The sequence below is a fragment of the Chiloscyllium plagiosum genome, unplaced genomic scaffold (genome assembly GCF_037043375.1).
Source record: "Chiloscyllium plagiosum isolate Xiang-an unplaced genomic scaffold, Cpla_swu_hap1 HiC_scaffold_31, whole genome shotgun sequence".
Classification (NCBI taxonomy): Eukaryota; Metazoa; Chordata; class Chondrichthyes; order Orectolobiformes; family Hemiscylliidae; genus Chiloscyllium; species Chiloscyllium plagiosum.
The window spans coordinates 39,924,709-39,950,938 of NW_028270169.1; the positions used below are offsets into that span (position 1 = coordinate 39,924,709).

At 41.1% G+C, this 26,230-nt stretch overlaps 1 protein-coding gene across 1 annotated transcript in view; it reads left to right on the top strand.

Annotated features, from left to right (window-relative positions):
* Positions 1 to 286: 286 nt before the first annotated feature.
* LOC148141901 (phosphatidylinositol-3,5-bisphosphate 3-phosphatase MTMR4-like) overlaps positions 287 to 26,230 on the top strand; it is a 67,443-nt gene continuing 41,499 nt past the window's right edge. Inside the window, exons 1-6 of the mRNA XM_087977132.1 lie at positions 287 to 400; positions 9,061 to 9,177; positions 10,302 to 10,334; positions 12,172 to 12,254; positions 15,782 to 15,948; positions 16,234 to 16,330. Coding sequence (XP_087833258.1) covers positions 287 to 400; positions 9,061 to 9,177; positions 10,302 to 10,334; positions 12,172 to 12,254; positions 15,782 to 15,948; positions 16,234 to 16,330 — 611 coding nt within the window. The remainder of the gene's footprint in view (positions 401 to 9,060; positions 9,178 to 10,301; positions 10,335 to 12,171; positions 12,255 to 15,781; positions 15,949 to 16,233; positions 16,331 to 26,230) is intronic.

A 26,230-nucleotide genomic window follows, 5' to 3' on the forward strand; every position in this document is an offset into this window, starting at 1 on the left:
AAAACCAATACTGGTTTCGTGGTCATTAGTATACTTTTAATTCTAGACTGCCATGGTGGAATTTAAACTCTAGTCTCAGAGCATGATGTAGACTACTAATCAAGAACAGTGGTTGCTTTTATGTCATTGTTCATGGGATGTAAGTCCAGTCAGTATATTTTATTATTTATTCTTAATTGTTCTTGAAGGAAAGTTCCCTTCCTGGACTGCTGCACCATATGGTGGGCCTGTCGGTAGAGCTATTAGGAAGCAGGTATCAAGACTTTGATCCAGGGACAGTGAAGGAATGGTGAAAATTCCAAATACAGAAGAGAACTTGCAGGCTCCTATGCTTCTGCAGCCAATGTCCTTCTGGGTGATCGAGGTTATTGAATTGGAACATCCTGTAGCAGGAGTCTTGGTGAGTTATTATAGTGCATCTTGTAGATGGTAGGCACTACATGTCACTGTTTAAGGTATTTAAGGTGGATTGTGTGTCAATTAAACTTTATCCTGGATTGGAACCCAATCAGCCCTAAATATTGATTCCCTCCCCCCACCAACCAGGTGGGTGCTTTATGTACATTGCAGGACTCGGCTATGTTTGCTCTCTCCTTGCAATAAAGCTGGATCATCTATGTGATAGGTTAAAGGTGTTGATTAGCGTCACAACACTAATTCAATTTTTTAAATCCTCAACTAGGATTTTTCAGTCATGTCAGCAGGATGATGCATGAGGTCTGGATTTTGTTCAAGTGTTCTGGTGGTTGAGGAACATACTATTGTTAAATACAAATTGGTGGGAAAGTGAATGTCTCTGAATTATGAATTGCCACATTGCTGACCAATTTGCAGCATTCTGCATTTACATGTTAAATGCACTTGAGTTTAGCACAATGTTTAATCTATTAAATGAATGTGAAGATGCCCTCTTGATGTGTGAATTGTTAATTTTCACAATAACTGTCAATTAGCTTCTTCCCAGAAAGCAAGCACTTGTAAGTGTGGAGTTTTTTCTTGTTGTGAAGGTCGTGTTTATTGTGAATGTTCCCACCAGGTAGCGCAAACAGTAGCCTTAATTTCGGAAATGAACTGACAGCACGGAAGTGACTGAAGTGTAAATAATCAGGAGAGGAGCCCTACTTTGTACATGGCAGATGATGAGGCAGTGGCTGGAGAGGCCAGGCAGACCCACCCCCATTCTTTGCCCTGCCCCCCTGAAGAACCAACTTCCACTTCACTACCCTGCCTTTCTGATAGGAGCATGCCTGCTGATGTCACTGCACACAAACCTGTGTTGTCATCATTGTGTGTGCAGATGCTTCCTATAGCAGTTGGGTGACATCACTGGCTATGCATGTGCAACAGCCATAGTGCATTTTGCATAATCACTCTGAAATCCAAAACTGTCTTGTGTAATAGAGAGCAACAGCTGAGAGTATCACTGGGAGAGGTGGAATTAAAATACAGCTTTCCATGTTCTTTGCTTTAATGTCCCACATTCAAGTTTCACTGCAGAGGTCAGAGTATCTGCCCTTCTCCAGTTACAGTCGTAGAGATGTTCAGCACAGAAATAGTCTCTTCAGTCCAACTCATCTATGCCGACCAGATATCATAACCTAATCTAATCCAATTTGCCAGCATTTGGCCCATATCTCCCTCAACCCTTCCTATTGGTGTACCCATCCAGATGCTTTTCAAATGTTGTAATTGTACCAGCCTCCACCACTTCCTCTGCCAGCTTATTCCATCCATGCACCACCCTCTGCATGAAAAATTGCACCTTAGGTCCCTTTTATATTTTCTCTTAAAACTATGTCCTCTAGTTTTGGATCCCCCACCCTGTAATTTACAATTTAAAATGTAAACTCCAATTAATTTGTGCTAATAATTAGGTTAAATTAAATTTTAGTAAGTTGGATCTGGGATCTTGCTGATTGTAAAAGAAGTATTTCTTTTTTAAAAAGAAATAGATCATGTTGTTAAGTTCCCCTTTGTGGAACTTTAAGTTCTCAACCAACTACTAAAGGAATGGTATGAATGAAACTGTCTTAACCTTAGGGTGATCAGATCTTCAAAGCACTTTGATGGACATACTATTGAATTGCAGGATAATGTGGCATTCCTCTCAATCCTATTCTAATCAATTAAGTTTTTGACTATATTAATAAAATTTTACCACTTTTGGCCAGCTACAGCAGAAAACAAAATTGCATTGCACTTTCAACAACTTGAAATTAAAAGTATAGATGTTTCTGCCACATTATTATTGAGAGAAAGCAGCTTTCTTGACATTGCCTCAGCATTGGGGGAGATATCAACGTACATCTGTTTATTAGGTTTTTTGGCATCTTTGGCAACAAGGGAGAACACAAATGAAGAGAGAGTCCTAGCAGGCAAGGCTTGAATGAAGGCTGAACACTGCTATGTTATAGCAGTGATAACATTTTAAAAATAACTCATTGACTGTAAACTGCTTTGGAGTTTTTTTGAGATCTTGGAAACTTATCTAAATGTAAGTATGTCTGTCCTTACTAAACAGCTGATACAACACTGGGCAAACAGCCTCCAATTCAAAGATATTTTCTGTTGATGTTTTAGGAATCAAAATTGAGTGTATTTGTCATAAAATCACTGAGGACTAGTTTTCACTTTTTAAGTTTATGATTTTTGACTGTAAAGGACTAAGTTTTAATTTTTATGGTTCTGATTGTGGACTGAAATGAGAAAAGGACTGTTTTTTTTTAAACCAAGGATTGTGTAAAAGATGTTTAAACTTCCCAAAACAAATTGTTTGACAACAACCTAAGTGCTGTTGAGCTGCAGTTTGCTCAAGCAGTGAGCAAGTCTAATTGCACATGAGCTGGAGCCAAGGGATAGGAATAGACATTTAGCTAGTAGCAGGTAGCTAATTGGTCTGGTTTAATGGCAACCTGTTATCAATAACAAAGGCCTTCTGCCTGTCAACAACTGTGTGAATAACTCCCAGGTAACTGATCAGTTCATGGGCAGAAGCCATCAGACCTGAAAATGTGTTGCTGGAAAAGCGCAGCAGGTCAGGCAGCATCCAAGGATTCTCCTGTTCCTTGGATGCTGCCTGACCTGCTGCGCTTTTCCAGCAACACATTTTCAGCTCTGATCTCTAGCATCTGCAGTCCTCACTTTCTCCTAGAAGCCATCAGACCTCAAGAAAGCTAAGTGCCATCCTTTATCTGTACCAAGAATAGCTTGACCCTGAAGAAAATCCATTTATTTCTTCTCTTCAGTTGCTGTAATCTTTGACTTTTAACTAATAGTTCAGAGATGTAGGTGTGAGCGAACTCCCTTGTACCTTTTAAGCAAGTTAAAGTATCTGGAGTGGGAAGATCAAGGAGCAGCCAGTTCTAAAAAGGCAAAAGGATCACTGAGCAGACCTTTTGAACAGGGACCATTGGACTGTCTTCCCAATCTTTCTCCCAATCATGACACTTTTTTTTTCCTGTGTGTGCATGTGCCTGCATGGGGGAAGTTTTATAAAGAAATTAGTGTTTTAACTAGTAAGTTTGTTGACAGTTCATAATTGTTTACCAGTAGCTAGAATCCATTTTCTTGTAATAAATAGTACACGTTACTGAGAGTTTGCCATGTAAAGTGATTTGATTTGATTTATTGTAATCACATGTACCTAAGTACAGTGAAAAGCTTTGTTTTGCGATCAGTCCAGGAAGATCATTGCAAACAAGAACATGCAGATCCAAGGGTTATAAGAAATGTTAGAATAAGATTTGCTCCAGAGAGCTCTCAAAGTGATTAGTGTGTTTATCAGTTTGTTGTACTGGTAGCTCTGCCATAAACGTGCATAAAGCAGTGTTGTCTTGCTATTTTAGGAAGGAATATTTTAGTCAAAATCTGTCAGAGCAAGAAACAACAGTGTTGAACAATTGGTAATTTACAGCACTGGAAGGGGTAATTTAAGTTCATAGGGTCCATGCTGTATGAGAGCAACTTCTACAGACGTGATGTATGTTGATTTAAATTAGATGGATATGATTGATGATAAGCCACAGAAATAAAACAAGTCTCTGTTAAATACACAGAACTGGTGGTGTTTTTAATCAATCTGTTCAGGGATTTTATGACCCACCTCTGAAGTAGGTGGGACTTGAGCCTGGGCCTCCTGGCTCAGAGCTAGGGGCACAGAAGTGCCACAAAAGCTCCCACAGAGATCTACAAAAGACAGTCTGTTCAGGTATTACACACTCATGGAGCAGATGGGACTTGAACCTCAGCCTTCTACCTCAGAGATGGGGACACTACCACTACACCAGAAGAGGTGGTGTTATAGATGTTTTCTAATCAACCTATTCAGAGATGTTATCACACTCCGGTGTATCCGAGATATCTGTGGGAAACTAGGGAAGTGATTGTTGGGCTCCTTGCTGACATATTTGGATCATCGATAGTCACAGGTGAGGTATCAGAAGACTGCAAGTTAGTTAATGTGGTGCTACTATTTAAGAAAGGTCATAACAAAAAGCCAGGGAACTATAGACTGGTGAGCCTAAAATCGGTGGTGGAGGGAATCCTGAGGGACAGGATTTCTATGTCTTTGGAAAGGTAAGGACCGATTGAGGATAGTTACCATGGCGTTGTGCATGGGAAATCATGTTTCACTAACTTATTTGAGTTTTTTGAAGAAGTAACAAAGAGGATTGATGAGGGAAGAGCAGTGGATGTGATCTATATGGACTTCAGTAAGACGTACAACAAGGTTCCTTACGGTAGACTGGTTAGCAAGGTTAGATCACGTGGAATACAGGGAGCACCAGCCATTTGGATACTGAACTGGCTCAAAAGTAGAAGACAAGTTGGTGGTGGAAGGTTCCTTGTCATACTGAAGGCCTGTGACTAGTGGTGTGCAACAAGGATTGGTGCTGGGTTCACTGCTTTTCATCATTTATATAAATGATTTGGATGTGAACATAGGAGGTATAGTTAGTAAGTTTGCAGATGACACCAAAATTGGAGGTGTAGTGGACAGCGAAGAAGGTTACTTCAGAACAACAGAATCTTAATTAGATGAGCCAATGGGCAGAGGAGTGACAGTTGGAGTTTAATTTAGATAAGTATACGGTACTGCATTTGGAAAGGCAAATCAAGAAAGAACTTGTATACTTAATGGAAAAGTACTGAAGTGTTGCTGAACATTTGGAGTGCAGGTTTGTAGTTCCTTGAAAGTGGAATTGCAGGTAAATATGATAGTGTAGAAGGCATTTCGTATGCTTTCCTCTGTTGGTCAGAGCATTGAGTGTAGATGTTGGGAGATCATAGAATAGAGTGGTGCTGGAAAAGCACAGCAGGTCAGAAGCATCCGGGGAGCAGGAAAATCGACGTTTCGGGCAAAAGCCCCTCTTCACCTCGTTGAGAGATCATGTGGTGGTTATGCAGAGCATTGGTTAGGCCACTTCTGGAATATTGTGTGCCTCCCTCCTATCAGAAGGATAGGGTTCAGAAAAGATTTATAAGGACCTTGCCAGGGTTGGACGAAGCTGAGTAAGCTGTGGCTCTTTTCCCTGGAGTGTCGGAGGCTGAGGGGTGACCTTAGAGAGATTTAGAAAATCATGAGGAGCATGGATAGGGTAAATAGATAAGGTCTTTCCCCTGGGTTGGGAGAGTCCAGAACGAGAGGACAGAGGTTTGGGGTGAGAGAGAAACAATTTAAAAGGGACCTAAGGGGCAAAGTTTTCACGCAAAAGGTGGTGCGTGTATAGAATGAGCTGCCAGAGGAAGTGGGTGGAGGCTGGTACAATTGCAACATTTAAAAGGCATCTGGATGGGTACGTGAATAAGAAGGGTTTAGAGGGATATGGGCCAAGTGCTGGCAAATGTGACAAGATTAATTTAGGATATCTGCTTGACATTGGCAAGTTGGATCGAAGGGTGTGTTTCCGTGCTGTACATTTGTATGACGTTTTGACCTCTGGAGTGGATAGGACCTGAACCTGGGCCTCGTGTACCACTAGTATGTGCACTACCACTGTGTCACAAGGGGCCCCTGTACATTTTCTAATCAATGTTTTAGAGATGTTATTATACACTTCTGGGGCAAATGGAACCTGAACCTACCAAAATGATACTTTGCTTGCTCAGAGGTAGCAGTATTATCATTATGCCACAAGAGGGCCCCAGAGCTGATGTTATAAATATATTTGGTCATTAAGATTCTGATTGGCTTTATTCAATGGGATCAATCGAGAAGACCTATTGATACCTTATTCTTGTGGAACCATGTTTTCCAGACTTTAGTTGCCACATTTGCTAATATAACAACAGTGTTCACACTTCAAAAGAATTGAATTGGCTGGAAAGCCCTTTAAAAATATCCTGTGGATGTGGAAAGATTGACTTGATCGTAACATCTACAATCCATTAAATTGTGGTTAAACTATTGCATATTTTTAAAAATCTGACACTGCTCATGAAGGAAACTTTGAACGGTTCTCTCACTGTTGGCATTAAGTTATTGAACTGTGGCACAGGTGCTGGTAAAGATCTGTGGAAAACCCATTTGAAATGTATCTTAGATAAAAGATTTTTCAGAAATTCTGAAGGTCCATTTTTCCTGTGCAGATTGTACTGCAAAAATGATAAAGGTCCTCGCTGTGAACTTGATCATGTTTATCCCAATTATGATGATGATGAATATCAGCAACATTTCCAACAACCTACTTGGTTGTTACTGTACAAGATTGCTGCAATACAGAAAGAACTCCTTGACCCTATTGATGCATGATGTGGTGGTGCAGATGTTGGACTTTGGTGGACAAAATTAAAAATCTCTCAATGCCAGGCTGTAGTCCAACAGGTTTATTTGAAAGTAAAACCTTTTGGAGCACTGCTCGTCAGATAACGAGTCAAGGAAGATTAGGGAACAGAAGACATAGAGTAAAGTTGGAAGTTATAAAGGAGTAGAAGTTGTTTTTTGAATTAGAGGCCAGTGATCAGTGGTGTTCCACAGGGATCAATTCTGGGTCCTCGTTTGTCATTTATATGAACAATTTGGATGACAATATAGAAGGCATGTTAGTAAGTTTGCAGACAACACCAAAATTGCTGGCACCATAGACAATGAAGAAGGTTTTCTAAGATTACAAAGGGATTTTGATCGAATGGGTCAGTGGGTTGAAAAATGGCAGATGGAGTTCAATCTGGACAAATGCGAAGTATTGCATTTTGGTACAACAAACAAGGATAGGGATTTTACACTGAATGACAGGGCCTTCGGTAGTGTTTTAGAACAGTGGAACCAAGTGTGCCAATACATAATGTTTTGAAGTTTGTGTCACATATAGTTCAAAGAAGAGACACATATAGTTCAAAGACATTTGGCACGTTTGCCTTTATTGCTCAGTCATAGAGTCATAGAGATGTACAGCATGGAAACAGACGCCTTGGTCCAACTCGTCCATGCCAACCAGATATCCCAACCCAATCTAGTCCCACCTGCCAGCACCCGGCCCATATCCCTCCAAACCCTTCCTAATCAAACACCCATCCAAATGCCTCTTAAATGTTGCAATTGTAGCAATCTCCACCACTTCCTCTGGCAGCTCATGCCATACCCATACCACCCTCTGTGTGAAAATCGTTTAATATTAGGAGTTGGGAAGTCATGCTGCGGTTGTACAGGACATTGATGAGGCCTGTTCTGGAATACTGTGTCCAGTAAGGGTATCAGAAGAGATTTACTAGGATATTGCTAGATATGGAAGGCTTGAGTTATAAAGAAAGACTGGATAGGCTGGGATTTATTTCACTGGAACATTTTATAAATGACCTGACAAAAGTTTTTAAGATAATGAGAGGAATAGATAGAGTTGTCTTTTTCCTAGAATGGGGGATTTCAAGACCGGGGGCACAAGTGAGAGGAGAGAGATTTTAAAAAGGCATGAAGGGAAGATTTTTTAGACATGGTGGTTGATGTGTGGAATGAACATTCTGAAGAAGTGGATGCGGGTGTAATTACAATATTTAAAAGACAGTCTGATAGATATGTGAATAGGAATAGTTTGGAATGATATGGGCCAGGAGCAAGCAGGTTGGACTAGTTTAGTTTGGGATTATGTTCAGCATGGACTGGTTGGACCAAAGTGTCTGGTTTCATGCTGTATGACTCTATATAGAATAATGTAATTAAGATATTTTGTTCTAATTGAATGAGTGAGTGAAAAATCAACAAGTGATCTTCTATGTTAAATTTAGCTGTAATGGAAACTTTATGAATCAAAGTACTGATCATCCAAATAATTGAAGTTAGTGCTTTCAGAGCATTCGATTTATCAGGAGGCAAAGTCCTGATTTGGCTACATTTGTGACAGTATGGCGTTAATTCTGTCCCTGCACCACCAGCAAACCACTACCACTACATAGTTATAGAGTTGTACAGCACAGAAACAAAACATTCAGTCCAACCAGTCCAGGCCGGTCGTAATCCCAAACTAGACGAATCCCACCTGCCTGACCTTGGCACGTATCCCTCCAAACATTTCTTATTCATTTACTTATCTAAATGTGGGATTGGATTAGATTAGATTAGATTCCCTACAGTATGGAAACCGACCAAGTCCACACCTACCTTCGGAAGAGTAACCCACCCAGACCCATGGACAATTTAGCATGGCCAATCCACCTGACCTCATCTTTGGACTGTGGGAGGAAACCAGAGCACCCGGAGGAAACCCATGCAGACGTGGAGAATGTGCAAACTGCACACAGCCAGTCGCCCGAGGCTGGAAACAAACCTGGGTCCCTCGCGCTGTGAGGCAGCAGTGCTAACTACTGTGCTGCCATACAATTATTGTTTGCATTAATTGCCAATATGTGATTACTGAATATTTAAGCTTCCATTGGAAACAGTTGGGGCACGCAGGGAGAAACAAATTTGGGCAGAGAAGTAGTCCTGTGGAATGTTATAGAAGGTCGAGTTCGTTAGTTTATGTAAGCAAATCGGTTATACTCCTGCACTGGTCTAGTTTTATGTTTGTGTACGTTGTACTGTGAATGACTTGTGAAGTTTCACTTTCCTCATGGTATTCTTTACAGGTGCCTTTTCCAGTCCTCCAAGGAGAAGGTGTGGAATACTTGGGCCGTGCAGATGACGCTGTAATTGCTATCTCGAATTACAGACTTCACATTAAATACCAAGATTCTTTAATCAATGTAAGTTTTTTTTTGGACACTCTCATGAATCTGCCATAACTTGGTCAGAAAGTATGTTGATGGGTGCTAAAATTTTAAATGATCCAAAAGAAATGCTAGCACTTGCTATCAAATTGAGCTGTTAGTTTTATTTCCAGTTATGCCCTCTGTTCATTCACTTTTTTTTAATTAAAAAAGGATCAGTCCTCCCTTATTGAGCATTTATAAATGCAACCACTTCCTGAAAGGTGAAGGGATAGAGAGGAAGCAGGGTTGAGGAAAGGCATTTCATGAATGAATAATTGAAATGGTCTAATTCAAATATGAAATTGAACCAAACTTATAATTTCCTTTAGACTAAATTACAGTTTAGTAACATGTCTAATAAGTTGATCTGTGGTATTGCCACAGTTCTGAAGAAAGGTCACTAGACTCATGACGTTAAATTTACTTTCTCTCGACAGATGCTGCCAGACTTGCTGAATTTTTCCAGCAATTTCTGTTTTTGTGTCAGATCTTCAGCATCCACAGTTCTTCGTTTTATTATGAAGGGAAATTTTAGAAGGGAAATTGGGTTGTGAGTTGTTTAGTGGGAATTGTTGAGACAGCATGAAAATGGTCTCTTAGGTGAGATGATTTTCAGAGAGGGCTAGAGTGGAGGTAATGAAGAATTATAAAGGTAAAGTAAATGATGCATAATCTGAGGTGTTACCTTTTGGGCAAGATGTTTAACTGTCTGAAGTAGAAGATGGCATTTCACTGGAAAGAAAAACAGAAGGGTTCTTGTATCCTAGTCAATATTTATCCCTCAGTTAAGACTTAATACAGAACCGATCTTTTGTTAAGTCCTGATTTTGAGTTTGCTATGTGCACATTGGCTATCATGTTTCCTGCATCAAAACAGTGACCACGTTTTAAAAATATTAAATAAGTTGTAAAGCACTCTGGCACACGTAAGATCATGAGTGGATACTGGTTGATATGCTCTGGTTTAGTTTGCTCTAGTTCTTCTTAGATTGTGTGTTGCCAGCTGTATCTTAACATTAGTACACAACAAGTGTATTCCATGTATAAGGTTCCTGCCTTTCTTTCATCTATTATTTTGATTTCATTTTCCCCTTCTCTTTCCTTTTGTTCTGCTTTAGACGTTTCTGCAGGGTGTGGACAGTGACATCTCAGTAAGTACTGTGTGTGTGTGTACTTCCCTTCTGGTTACGCATACAACAGTTTATCCAACACAGTTTATGTGAACAGTCCTGGTCAAAGATGTAGGCTTTAAAGTTCCACTGCAATCCTGTGTCGCCAAGTACGTAGACAGGAATAAAGTGTAACCAACACAACTTAAAGAAGCTTCAGGTGTGCTCATCTTTATCCTTACCTTCATGTGGACATAAGAAAGACATGTCATGTGGATACTGTCTCAGTAACTATACCAACAAGAACTCGGTGCCTCTAGTAGTTTCCTTTCACATCTTCACTCCCTTATGTTCTTGTGTACTGTCAGATTAGCACCAATCAAGCAGTCTGCTGATAATCCTATGTAGTTTTCAGAATATGTAGCCATATGGAATGATTTAATCCCTGTGTGTGCCTAGAGCTATTGATCAAAGCTTTTGGTAATGTGGATCATTGGGATGCCAGAGTGACAATCATGTTTTATTGCCAAACATTCATAGAAAATCGAAAAATGTAGAGCAGCTTGAATTAACCTAACCTGCATGAATCCCTGTGCTGCAGCACATTCATTCACTCATTGGTGCTTGGCTTCAGTGCTGTTTCTTAAAATACTGATATTTGGAACATGGGTCAATTTCGTGCTTAAGTGTCAGTCACAAAAGTTGACACAGTTTTGTCAGCTCTCGAAGTGCCATTGTTAAATATATTGTGAGGGAAATAAATCAATTCCTCCAGAGATTCCAGTAAAAATAAAAATGTTGGAAATACCTTCAACATTTCAAATGCATAGGTTAGAATTTTGAAGAAGACTTTTGTCAGACATGTTTGTGCATGTTCTGATTTTATTACATGCTGTTGCAGTGTTAAGTTGGCTGGGCCTTGTGCAGAAAGTCTTGTAATGCCGAGTCTGTTCCCTGGGCACAGCTCTGATTTGGAAAAGGTTCCAATATGAACTCAAGTTTTTATGTTTCAGATGTAACAAGTTTGCTGAGTGAATCTCGATCTGACTGAAATGGCTAATGTGGCGTCTGCCAGAGCTGACACTTGTGTTCTTATTATTGCAGTCTGCCTGAATTATTTTGCAGAATTTGTAACTTAATATATTTAACTTGTGACAGTTCCCTTCCCTGTTCCAACACAAAGCTGTTTCATCTTTGTTAAAGCAACAGAATGTTAATTAAAGGCTAAGGGAGTTACCACACCTCCAGCAACTCTGCAATAAATTGAAGAACTCTGCTCAGCAAGCAGTTTGGTGGTTGTAATTGTCGATTGAATGTCCATTTATGGTGATGGGAAAAGGAATCGGGAATTTGCAAATCTCAAAATGTGGATTCTTAAAATATAAAGTAAAACTAAGAACTGCAGATGCTGAAACGCTGAAACAAAATTAGAAATTGCTGGAGAAACTCAGCAAGGCTGGCAGCACCTATGGAGAGAGAGCTTTATCTCCATGGATGCTGTCAGACTTGCTGAGTCTCTCAAGCGATTTCTGTTTTTCACACTTAAACATGTTGAATTTAAAAACATTCCAATAATACTGACAAACAGGATCTGAATTGTAGCTTATTTTCATTCAATCATTGCTGTCATAAATGAGGTAATATCATTGTCAGCACTGCATGGAGTGTTCACTTTTCACTGTCATGAGATCCAGTCAACTTAATATATTGCCAGACTATGTAAATTAGTCCAGCCTGTTTGAGTGAAAGCTGTGTAAATGCAATAATGGTTACTGTAGTATACATTATTACTGTTTAAGACTGAAATTAAAAATAATATTTCTTAGAAGGGTTGGTTATTGGTTTATCTGATAAATGATGTACATGTGTCTTGCTACAGGTACCGATACGGCTTATTGAAGCTGTTGAGAGTCGTGACATGTTTCAAATTCACATTGTATGCAAAGATTCCAAGGTTGTCAGGTATGTTGTACCGCATTAATTGATATGGAATACAAACAACAGTGCCAGAGCATTGAAAGTGATCATCAACTATCGTCTCCAGCGCATTAGACCTTTACAAGGCACTTTACTGGTAGAATTCTTGACACAAAGATACATAATGTATCCTCTCTGTAACCATGCCTATACAAATTCAAGCCCCCAGCAATACAGTCCTGAGCATGCTCAATGAAACCAGTACTGGTGTATACTAATGGTTTTCAGTCAGATATATCACTTGGCTGGGATGCTGTTGTGGTGTAAACATGGTACAGCAGATAGAAATGGGATTGCGGAGAAGAGGTATGTAATTCATGTATACTTGAATGTTTTGATGTATGTAGACATACCAGGAGAATACGCTTGGGTAAGGACTGTGCTCAGCTCATGCCTAAAAGCTCTCATTCGTTGATTTGGATTTCATGTAGATTGCTTATCCAAAAACAGTTCTTCAAAGCAGAAAGCTTTGTTATGTTGGGTAAATGCCTACATTTTTAGAGCTTTCCTATTTGATATTATTATAGGTAACCGACAATGAGATGCATATTGATTAAGCAAAAGAAACAGTGTGCCCCAGCCTGGTTTCTTTCAGTGCTGTAAGAATTTTTTTTTTCTTTACTGGGAAGAGATATCTTTTACTTTATGAAGTAGAAGATCAGGCATTCATGACTCTAATTGTCGCTTTAAATCTCTTTCTCGATTGAATTGTTCTGGAGATTCTATTTATCATATGCTTATCTTTAAATTAAAGTGTGCACCGATTAATCAACAACATTTAACATGCCTTACCAGTTCAGCCCGGCATTTCATGCTTTTTAAGTAACTTTGAGGCAAATAATAGTGTATGAACATTGTGTAAAAAAAAAATCCAGCATTTTTCCTGAATTAGATTTTCACTATTCCTTGCTTTCTGTTGTGTTCTTGGCTTAATTCCCAACACGATGACAGTAACTGGAGTTTAATTTGAATTCAGATACATTTTACATCCTGAGCACTGAACAGGAGGCCTGAAGTTTTCCTGCCTGGCAGTAACCAGCAAGAGAGAGAGAGAGCACAGATGCAGGCAATAAATCTTTGAAACTCTCATTATTTAAATAAACACAATCATATTCACTATATCACAATTATTTGGGTTTCTGTTAATCAGATGATGCTATTCTTGGATTTCAGAATCCTGATCGTGCCAGTGCAGGAGACCATTTGGCCTGTTAGTTCTGTACCAGCTCTCCAAAACATCATCTCACCTAATGCCATTCTCCTGTCATGTCTCCATAATCCTGAATACCTTGAATCAATTTGCCTTCACAATACACTCAGGCAGTGTATTCCACACCTGAACCACTTTTGTTATTTGTTTCTTGTACTAATTACTTTAAATCTGTGTAGTGTCTCATTCTCAACCCTTTTACAAGTGGTGCTGAACTTTCTTGATAAGTTGTGCTTTGGATCCCCGATATTTTAAAATATAAAAAGAATGAGATAGTAAAACGGGGACCAAAGTCAGTCTTGCATCCTTCAGTCTTAGCTCTCCATTGTCAGTTTCACTCAGCAGTGAGAAGTTTGCTGTCTTCCTTTCCTCAAATATATTTATATAGCAACAAATGCATTAGCTCCATGGACAAAATATTGTAATATTTGTGTGGTCTGTGAAAGCTCTGTTGCCTTGTTGTGACATTCCAGAGGCTGCTTTAATGCCTGGGTGATGGATGATTTTGAAACCATTCAGGTCTTTACATACTATTGTAGTCCTTGAATCCAGAACGTCGTCTTTTGTCTTTTGACTTTGCTTAATGACATTGTGTAGGAAGTGGAAAGCTTTGATTCCAAGGGTTTCCTTGGAGCATGGTTGAACAACTTGGGAAATATATTTAACGCGCATCTTTAACCTTGCAGTAAACTGCGTTCAGTTTTTATGCTGTTAAAAAGAACTGATCCAACAATTTTAAATAAAAACATAAGCAACACAGTAAAGTTGAAATTTTGTGCATAAAAGTTAGTGTTAGGTAACTTAATGACTTTGAATTAAGGAGGCACAATCCTATTTGACCCAGAGATGTGCTTTTGACACCATCTCCTCTTTTTCGTAGCATTATCCATTTCTATGCTTACCATACCTCAATATTGTAATATTACACTCCTCTTATAGGAACATAAGTAGACCATTCAGTCCATTGCACCTGCTCTTCCATTCAATTAGACCATGATTGATCATTTACCTCAGTGCCACCTTTTTGCACTTCCCCCAAATCACTAAATGTAATTTATGACCAGAAATTGATCACTTTCTGACTGGATCATGCTCAATGATTGAGTTTCCTTAGCACTCTAGAGTGGAGAATTTCACAGATTCACTGCTCTCTGAGAGAAGAAATTCCACCTCCTTTCTGTCTTCAATGTTCTACCTCTTATTCTGACACTCCTCTGTCCAGCTTTCTATCTATTCACCATTCATTCAAACTGCTTGTACCGATACCGGTCTCATACCAAATTCCATTGCACATCCTCCTTGTTTTGCTGGCATTTTTCTGATTCCTCTTTCTGTAACTGTCTTCTGAGTTGTATTCCTGCAATCCTAGCATTTTGTTTATCCTTTGTTCTTCCACCACATTGGTGGTTGTAGCTTGACCTAAGAAGACTGTATGCTCTGGCATTGTTTTCTTAACATCTGTACCTTTTCCTTTTTCCTTTCCTTTTTCCTTTCCTTTTTCCTTTCCTTTTTCCTTTCCTTTTTCCTTTCCTTTTTCCTTTCCTTTCATTCATTCCCATTCATTTACCTAGCTTTTGATCACCTTCTAAAACCTCCATCCTTGACTGATAATTTATTCAACTGTAGTGATGGACTTTAGATCAGATGAGCTCGCTTGGCTGGCTGTCATCAGAATGGTTCCTTTGTTTGCATGGTACCTTTTCTGCTCACCTATCTTGTGCGAATTAACGATATGGATTGATTCCTTTTAGGCTCTTGTGCCACAGTAGCCATCAACCCATACCAGCCAGCAGACCCAGGTTGTTACAGTCATGTAAGGCTGAGTTTATAGCTCATGCAGAGGGACACGTACTGTTCTTAAGGGTCATAGCAATCTTGCCTTTGAGACTCAAGAACTTATCATACTTTTGCACTATTCATTATGATGTGTTTTATCTTGTACAATTCTATAAGGTATACTGGTGTGCAGTAGAATGTACCCGATAAAACCAATATTTAGTACTACTAAATGGGTGGAAAATGGGTTGATGGGTTGCAAGCTGACTTTCAGCATAACACCCTTACATTTATAGACAATAAGTTCTAAAAGTGGTGCTTATATTTTGTATTCAATTAATTTAAGACTGAATGTTAATGTCTCATTAAAGTTATGTTTTGGTTTGTTTTTCAAAGTTAATCCTGAATATTTGAGTGTCTAACATAGAGGTTTGAATAACAATATTTACGCACTTGGCTATTCGTATGCATTTGTGAATTTTGTCTTTGGCTGTGCTGTATTTGCTGAAGTCTTTCTGTTCCACAGGTGTCATTTTTCTACATTTAAGCAATGTCAAGAATGGCTAAAGAGATTAAATAAAGTGATTGCCCAACCAACAAGACTGGAGGATTTGTTTGCCTTTGCATATCATGCTTGGTGTCTGGGAATCTGTGCTGATGAGGAAGATCAGCATGTGCATCTCTGTCGTCCTGGTGAGTGGAGAGCTAATAGTAATCACTTGACTGTGTAAGTCTGTTCCATAGATTGGTGAACAGTTTTTGAGTTTGGCAATTCTTGATTTGCCATCTGAGAATCATTCTTCTGTCTCTGGTAGCACCTTTATCAAATTGGGTGGGTTGTGTGATTTCACACCTACTACTGTCCTAGATAATTAAGAAAATCAGGAACAAAAAGAAAATGTTGAAATAAAGCTTTAATATTAGGTAGCTGTTTTGTTTTATAATTAAACCTGACTGTTAGTTCTTGTATTTCTTTAGGCGATCATGTTTGTCACCGCTTCGAAATGGAAGTAGAAAGAATGCGTTTTGATCTACAAAATGTCTGGAGAGTCAGTGAGGTGAACAGCAATTACAAGTGAGTTAATTCTAATAGGTAAAGATCGAGAAATAAAGTTGAATACTTGGGCTGCTACATGACATGGCTGATACACTCTGATTAACATGTGACAGACCTGAACAGTTGAGGCCAGGATTTTTTTAAATTTACCTGCTCAGGGATGTTATGGCATCTCTGAAGCACATGGTACTTGAACATGGGTTTTCTGGTCCAGAGGTAGGAACACTACCACTGCTCCATTGTAAAAGATGGCTTATAACAAAATGAAGATTTTGAGGAAACAAAAAACAGCCCCAGAGGCCAGGATATAGGCTAGGTTAGCAGAGATAACAGAGCAAATACAGGTGCATGAAAGGATAATTAGATTAGTTTGCAAAGCAGATTACATCAATTCCCTTTTTGTTGCATGCTGAGGTCCCTGGTGTGCTTCCCCTTATGAACACACCCAATGAGCTATCGACCTCGCCTTCCACATCATCCTGAAAAATCTCTGCACAAGCACAATAATAAGATGCATTTCATTCATGACCTTTGTATTGAAGGTCATTTGGAGCTTCACTGAACCCTGGCTGAGTGACTCTGACCCGTTTTTCATGATTAGCCTTATACACTACCATATTCATGAGCTTGTCACTCTGACAGCATGCATGGTCTCCAAACCGTTCTCACTTAATTGTTTGCTTTTCCATTTCCTTCAATTCTCACCCTTTTACCTGACCCCAAAATGATTTTAACCTATTCCTGCTAGGTATTCTAATTCTGTTTAGAATAGCAACTTGTTCTCTGTTACCTTAACCTTGACTATCTAACGTAAATCTCTGTCCTGACCTTTTTTTTTAACTTGCCTTGCTTTAGTCGCATTTTATATGTAAAAATGTTGAGTTCAAAGCCAACTCCAGAATGTCCAGCACAGAAGTCAAGGTTAATATTTCAGCCTGGTCCTGAGGAACCATTGCATTGTCTAAATGATCTCACTGACTGGGAGAGCAGGCTTAAAGGAATACTATTCTTGTCTTTTTAATGAGAAATTAAACCAATACCCTGGCTGGGTTCTCAGGTTGATGTAGAGAATCCAGTGCCACTTCTCCCACATGGCACTTATCCCTGTATTCAGGTCAATATTTATGCTGAGTTGTGAATCAAAACTGAATGTTAGATTGAGGAGCTATTCTCATTAGGTGTGAGAACAATGGCATTTACATTGCAAGGGGAGCTGAGACTGCTGCTGTGCTTAAACTCTTAGCTATTTTTGCATCTTGGGTGTATTAGTGAAAGCTGGTGGTTGTTGGGGAGATTTCACTGCGGTGTTTAATGTAGGGCTAGGGAGGGTGACACTTCCAGCCCTGAAATGGTTAACAACAGCCAAGCGAGCTGCTGCTGGCAACTGCATGACTACCTGGCTGGAGCTTGTAAGGGATATGCATAATGTTAATTAAATCTTGGAGCCTGTAAATACCAGCCAGTATCAATTGCCCCATCGAAACTTGGGATTAATAAAGAAACTGATCGGAATCTGTAACTGTTAGACAAGTGTGAATTGCTCTATCGGAACCTGTAACTAGTGAGTGTGAATGGCTCTATTTAAGTCTAAAGTTGATAAGTGTAATTGTCAATTTAGTTAAACTGAAACTATTGAAAATGGCTAGCCTGTCAGACGCATAGTAATTCCTTGAAACAATGAACTATTGAATACGGGATCGGAACCGCTCCCGGGGATGGCTGAGCCATTGTCAAGCACAGCAGGAGCTGGACAGGCACTTCGATGCGGCCAATAGGAGGACGGATCCCCAGCGCGCGCAGATGAATGGACCAATGGGGAAGGCGAACTGACCGGGGACTCCAGGCAGCGCGAAGTATAATTGTGTCAACTTTGAACGGGAAGGCAGAACGCCTTCTCCAACGAATGCATGCTTGTAGATTCGTTGTATCAGTTAAGATTCTGTGAATAAACTGCTGTCTGCGTCTAATCATAGTTGCCAGTGTGAGTCTCTCCTTCCAAAAGAACACGCAAAGACGGGACCCTCCGGGTCCGTCTTAACATTTGGTGACCCCGACGCGGGAAGGGAAAGAGACAACGGCAAGTTGGCAACGTTGGCGGATCAGGGAGCAGACAACCTTCGGCCGAAGTTTTCTAAAGGTGGGGAAGCGCCTGTTAAATCCAAGGCTTCCAGTAGTTAGATTTACTTTCAGTTAGTTTCTTGTCTGCTCTCCGACCCTCACCAACCCAAAAAAAAAACCTGATCAATTTGACAGCAGCATCGCAGAGTCCTGACTGGTAAGCTTTTACTAACCTTTTGACGTACCCAGAGTGTGAATGTCTAGCGTGGCTTTCGGAGCCGGAGCGCATATATACTTGTACCCAGTGTGTGAATTTCTAGCGTGGCTTTCGGAGCCGGAGCGCATATATATTTGTACCCAGTGTGTGAATTTCTAGCGTGGCTTTCGGAGCCGGAGCGCATATATATTTGTACCCAGTGTGTGAATTTCTAGCGTGGCTTTCGGAGCCGGAGCGCATATATATTTGTACCCAGTGTGTGAATTTCTAGCGTGGCTTTCGGAGCCGGAGCGCATATATATTTGTACCCAGTGTGTGAATTTCTAGCGTGGCTTTCGGAGCCGGAGCGCATATATATTTGTACCCAGTGTGTGAATTTCTAGCGTGGCTTTCGGAGCCGGAGCGCATATATATTTGTACCCAGTGTGTGAATTTCTAGCGTGGCTTTCGGAGCCGGAGCGCATATATATTTGTACCCAGTGTGTGAATTTCTAGCGTGGCTTTCGGAGCCGGAGCGCATATATATTTTTACCCAGAGTGTGAATCACTAGCGTGGCTTTCGGAGCCGGAGCGCATGTGTTTTTTCCCGTGTGTTTTTTCCCCTGAATCTCTAGCGTGGCTTTCGGAGCCAGAGCGCATATCTGTTTTGCCCGATTTTGCAGATAGTTCTGCCTGACGATTACCTGACGTTTCCTACCTGAGCGCTGACCATATTCGACTTCCTGGATCCATGTTACTGAGCACTTAAACCTGACGGACTTTTGGTTTGTATATTTGTTGTGACCACCGAACATACCCGGGGTGACAGAGGTCGGAGCTCTTCTTATGAAGAGGGTGTAACCGTACAGACGTCTGCCTTAGACCGGTTGTTAAGAGCAGAGATCTGCCACGCGAAGGTCAGGTTTTGAAAGACGTACTGTTTTTGAAGCGGTTCCCTTCAGGGGAGATCTGACATGGGGGACCTGAATTTTCGGACCACCTAAGTTGACTCACCTCAGGACAGCAGGTCCCGGAGTGCCCTGGTGGCACTGCAGGGACGGTGGGGACATGCCTATTCATAGTCAGTTACTGCTGGATAGCGTAGCCCTGCATAAGGAAAGGTTGGACCTGGTGATTGCCCAAGCACCAGAACAAAAGGGAATTATCCTGACAAGATTGAGAGAAATATTTAAAAATCCCACATTAATGATCACGATTCTGGACGGTCTCTACAGGTCGCCACATTATTCGGCTCTCCAAACAATTGTGCTAGGCAAGCCCCCCGCGGGGTGGGCACCCCCGAGCTAGACTATTTAGCCGCGACTGTTACTTTACCCACTGATGCGTACACTGACGAGTCCACCCCAGTCCCGAAAACCCCCGACTCGCGGCCACCAACAGGGGAGATATTGGGGGAGATCAGGACCCAGTTAAGGGAGAATAATACTGCTATGGAGGCTAAACGAAAGGTCCGAAACCTAGAGAATAGTCTCAAGCTGTGGCGGGTTAAGAACTGGTTCCCTAAAGATGAAAGTCGAAGGGCAGGCCTCCAAGACGGCTACACATATCTTAGAACAGTTTGGGAAGATTCTAGAGCAGGTGGGGGCAAAGACCGCCGCGCGGGAGCTGGTGCCTCCAGCCGCTCAGATGTACAGTTAACCCTAGTGCCCGACTCCCTCACTTTCATCCGGATGTGGGTGCTGTCTTCCACAGACCCCGGGCTGGGTCATCTGTCCGTTTAAATCGGAAACTCACCCAGCTTTTACCTCAAAGGGTCCTTGCTGTTTACACAGCCAACGGCCTGTGGTGAAATTGCTCGAGTTCTAGGTAATCACTTTTCAAGTACCTTTAATATATTTACACAGCTGGCGGGCTGGGGGGGATCTCCTGCTGATTCGAGTACTTAAATCCTAGAAAGCTTACCCAGCTGACAGCCGGATTGCCTCCCTGTGGTTTATAATGATTTTTTTTTCTCGATGCTTGCGGTTTATAATGATTTGTCTACTGTTGCCTGTGCTTTATAATGATTTTTCTCGATGCTTGCGGTTTGTAATGATTATTTTTTTTCTCTCTTGGATAGATACAGATGCTACAGTTTGCGCGCATGTCCGTTCCCGGTAGACGGGGGATTATCATTAATGTACGGCAATTCACACTGCTCACGGTGACAGGCCTATTTGAGGGTCATCTATTTCCGTAGGGTACGGGGCTCCAATAGGTGTGCTTATGTTTTCGTTTTTCCCCTACTTCTACCCAATACTATTCCTTCTCCCTCAATGTAGCATCTGCTGTTCGAAGAATATAATAAACCCCTTCCGTGTTAGTTTTGCCCACCTACATTGGCAGCACTTTAACCTATACTGTACGCCGCAGTCAGGGGCCGAGAAGTACTGTATGCCCCGGGATCCAACTGCTGGTCACACCAGTAACTACTACCCTGCAATCGGAGGTTCTATGTGGGTTTTGACCGGGTTGCCACTGCCCGGCTCTGTCCTCAGCGGCACCTGGATGGAGGTTGCTGTCTGTTACTGACTGGAGGTTGTCCAGTGGCGGAAGACTCTCCTCGGGCACGGGTCAGCCTGGCACAGGTGTAATTGCGCTGTGCACTGGGAGGAGATTGCCTCCGACCACATGGCCTGCAGTACACACATCAGACGCCTGGACGGGCCTGCAGGCCGGTGAGCCATTCTGGCCGGCAGGAAGGCCGGGGCACAGTACACTGTTCCATTGGGTTTCCGGTCGCTGGCGTATACCTGACTGCGGGCAGTATGCCCTTACACCTTCTCGTTTGTTGTACAAGGAAACACGAGACAAACCACACACCACCGTAGCGGATGGGCATTTGCACTTCTTTTCTTGGACAGCAGACGTGGCACCCTATGTGGTTTACTTTCCCCCTTCCGGTCCTCTTACGTTCGTTACTGTTTACATGGGTTGGTGTGGCCTCAGTAGAGGCCAAGGGAGGGAATGTTGGGGAGATTTCACTGCGGTGTTTAATGTAGGGCTAGGGAGGGTGACACTTCCAGCCCTGAAATGGTTAACAACAGCCAAGCGAGCTGCTGCAGGCGATTGCATGACTGCTGGAGCTTGTAAGGGATATGCATAATGTTAATTAAATCTTGGAGCCTGTAAATACCAGCCAGTATCAATTGCCCCATCGAAACTTGGGATTAATAAAGAAACTGATCGGAATCTGTAACTGTTAGACAAGTGTGAATTGCTCTATCGGAACCTGTAACTAGTGAGTGTGAATGGCTCTATTTAAGTCTAAAGTTGATAAGTGTAATTGACAATTTAGTTAAACTAAAACTATTGAAAATGGCTAGCCTGTCAGACGCATAGTAATTCCTTGACACAATGGACTATTGAATACGGGATCGGAACCGCTCCCAGGGATGGCTGAGCCATTGTCAAGCACAGCAGGAGCTGGACAGGCACTTCGATGCGGCCAATAGGAGGACGAATCCCCAGCGCGCGCAGATGAATGGACCAATGGGGAAGGCGAACTGACCGGGGACTCCAGGCAGCGCGAAGTATAATTGTGTCAACTTTGAACGGGAAGGCAGAACGCCTTCTCCAACGAATGCATGGCTTGTAGATTCGTTGTATCAGTTAAGATTCTGTGAATAAACTGCTGTCTGCGTCTTATCATAGTTGCCAGTGTGAGTCTCTCCTTCCAAAAGAACACGCAAAGACGGGACCCTCCGGGTCCGTCTTAACATGGTTGATCTCTGTTAATTAAAGGCCGCATTCGCTGACATCATCACGATATGCACTACTTTAAATTGCACAGGCATCTACAAACAGTTCTGGGTATGGGAGAAAGGGAGAGATCAGGACCTAGGAAAGGATGGGAAGAGGGAAGTGGAGATTCGAGACCCAGGAAGAAGGTTTGGGGCCGAGGCAAGCATGAGAGACCTGTAAAGAGGGTGGGGGGAGAGAGAGAGTTGAAGGTGTCAACAAACGCTACCTTGATTAAACTAATTTATGTAAGATAAGCCAATTTTGAGATGACTGGTATACACATTGTTTTGTTTAAAGCCACATTATAGTGACTATTTTTGACCGTCTTCATGTGAAATTAAGTTAATTTGATCATAGGCCATAATGTAAAGTAATTCCAAAATTCCCCAATAAACAGTTATAAAATTCTCCAATAATGCATTCAATTTGACTCCCAACCTTTAAACCATGATTCAATTCCTTGAAAACTCAAGTCTGAACACTTCTTGTGCATCTCTTGTCTAGTGTATATTCCTTTTTTCTCACTTACTGTCTTTGTTCTTAAAAAGATTCTTACGGGTTCTTGAAGGCTTACTTTAAAATACCAATCTTTTCTTGTCCACCACCACCACCTGAATAAATCTTATTTATAATTTACCTAGCTTCCATCTTTATCACCTCATCCCTGCTGAACTTTTCCTCTATGCATCTTGTATGTGTTACCCTATACAGGGTTTATCTTTCCTCCATTGAAATCCTGCAAGTCTATCCATTCTTAAAGTAATGCATAAGACCTACTTTTGCTTGTACCTTATCCAAATTAGGTTGGCACTATATAATTTTCATACTTTTGGATGCATGATTTTTAAGTGCATGTTTGAAATTGGTCTTTGAACGCATGGCATTCACAAAATCTCTCTGAAGGACAGCAAGACCACTTTACCACGTTACTAAATATTCATTTGGTGAACACATTCGTGTTATCTGCTTTTTACAATTGGGATTTCCCTAAATACAGTCATGAGAGAATTGTAAAGAATGCTCTGCATGTGTTTCTTAATTTGACAAACAAGTCTTTAAAGAAGTTCTCTGCTTTACAAAGTCAGAGCATAGCACACTCTCACAAGAGAAGATTCTGCAACAGCATGCACATTTCAATGTGCCCTTGTGCACTGGTGGTATTACATGTACATATTCCTGAAATACCAGCCAAGCCAATGCAGTTGCCATAGGTCACTGAACTTGTGTTTCGAAGCTGAAAAAGACAGAAGGCCTCATAAGATTAGCAACAATGTTACTCATTGGCCAGTAAATCCCAAAACTTGGATCAAGTGACAACATTTAGATAGCTTTGCAGTAATTCCTTCTGATTTCCATTTCACACACAGCAACAATTGCCAATGCTTTAATCTGTACAAATGGAAAGATATTCAAGGATAGATCCAATTTATAAAGTTTTACATTAAGTAGCATTAAAGAAGGCAAAAATACATCAGGAAAGATGAAATGAACACAGTAGCTGAAGCAAGAATCAGTGTTCCTGTGAAGGGGTACAGTGGATTTTGGGGTGCATGGCTGATCTACATCTGTAAAAGTAGAATTATGTGTGCCTTCTGTATGGCTGTAAAAGTATGCCTATTTCATAAATACTCTACAGATGTGAAAGTGGATACTGTAGCACCTTCAGAAGTAGTCATGTCAAAGAAATGTTAATCTAACTTACCTAATTTTGTATTGATTGTAACTTAATTTGTGACTAAATATTATAGCGCTGTCAAATGCATACAGTGACTTCTCATTTCCCTGGATGAATAATATTCATATGCCATACCCTAATACTTTATCACAGTAATCTTGGAAAGTGGTCTGATCTGTCCTGTTTTCCTATAGCAATTCAATATCTGTGCAATGATTTTCTCTTTTCCCTGCCCTGAAATCTCTGGCTTTGCAGCTTTTTTTAAACAGTGAACTACCCTTTGTATAGTATCTGTATTGTGTGCCCTTGTTCTGACTACAATATTTCTGATTGTCCTGATCTTGTCTATAATTGTATTTTTACAACGCTTTGGCATTTGAGTTGTGTGGTGTCTATGCACAGTGGTCCTGTTCTTTTCTGACTATCACTGCTTGAAAACATGCAGTAAAATCTATTTCTTACTCCTAATTTGTTGTAATTGGAAGACTAGAAAGATTAGATGGTACCATGCCCATCTTGTCAGGCATCATACAGATGTGGCTAGGTGCTGCTGAAATCAACACAAATTGCCCACACTTGTGTTAATTTGATAGCATTGTTGCACCCTTTCGTCTATAATAAGCAACAGCAGGGAGTAACTAGGAAGTGGATCAGGGCAAATAAATTGGAGCATGAGAGAAAGCTAGCTAGAAATGTTTTTTAAGAAAATTCCGCGTTTTAATATGCACGTAAAAGGAAAAAGAGTAAGTAAATTAAGTGTTAGTCCTTAAGTTAAGAATAAGGAGTTAATAGAAGGAAGATAAATAGCAGATGCAATGAATCAATACTTTGCTTCGATTTTAACAATAGAGAATATAAAAACATTTCCCATTCCTGTAAATAACGAGGTTGAAGAAAGAGATGAACTTGCATGAATTTATAACACTAGGGAAACTAGCTGGTAAATGTTACAAGTCTTGAGGCTTCATCATTGTGTCTTATAAGAGTTGACCAATAAGGTAGCAGGTACACTGTTAATTTTCCCAACTTTGTTCTGGAAAGATTCAATTAAAAGAGACTGCTGAGCAAACAGCAAATATAATCTGTTTATTCAAGAAGGTGGAAGCATAGAAGATAGGAGTAGGAGATAGCCATTCGGCCTTTCGAGCCTGCTCCCCCATTCATCCCAGACATAGCTGATCGCTCAACTGAATAGCCTAATTCTGCCTTCCACTCATAACTTTTTGATCCCATTTACTCCGAGTGCTATCTAGCCACTCTGGAATTCATTCAATGTTTTGGCATCAACTAATTCCTGTGGTAATGAATTCCACAGGCTCACCGCTGTTCGGGTGAAGAAATGTCTCCTCATCTCCATCCTAAATGGTCCACCCTGAATCCTCAGACTATGACCCCTGGTTCTGGGCACATGTCATTGGGAACATCCACCCTGCATCTACACTGGCTGCTCCTGTTAGAATTTTATAAGTCTCTGAGATCACTGCCCTCATCTATCTGAACTCGAATGAAAACAATCCTAACCTAGTCTTCCTATGTCAATTGGCCATCCCTGGAATCAGCCTGGTAAACCTTTATTGTCCTCTCTTGGGAGCATGAGCATCCTTCCTCAGAAAAGGAGATCAAGACTGCACGCAATATTCTAGATGTGGCGTCACCAAGGCCCTGTCGAACTGCAACAATGCATCCCTGCTCCTGCACTCGAACCTCTCACAATGAAGACCCACATACCATTTGCCTTCTTTACCACTGGCTGCACCTGCATGCTGACCTTCAGCGACTGGTGCACAAGGACACCTGAGTCTCGCTGCACTCTCCCCTCTCCCAAGTTGCAGCCATTCAGGTAGTAATCTGTCTTGTTTTTGCTTCCAAAGTGAGTAACCTCAGTTATCCAGATTATACTGCAACTTCCATTGATTTGCCCAATTACCTAACCTGTCCAAATCGTGCTGAAGGATCCCTGCATCCTTATCATAGTTCAGCCTCCCATCCAACTGGGAAATCCTATGCAAACTTTGAGATGTTACATTTTGTTCCCTCACCCAACTCATTAATATATATTGTAAATAGTTGGCATCTCTGCACTGATGCCTGTGGCACCCCACTAGTTACTGCCGACCCGTTTGAAAAAGACCCATTAATTCCTACTCTTTGTATCCTCTCTGCCATCAAGTTTTCTATCCATCTCAATACACAAACCCCCCAAATCTCATATGCTTTAATCTTGCACAATAATCTCTTATGCAGG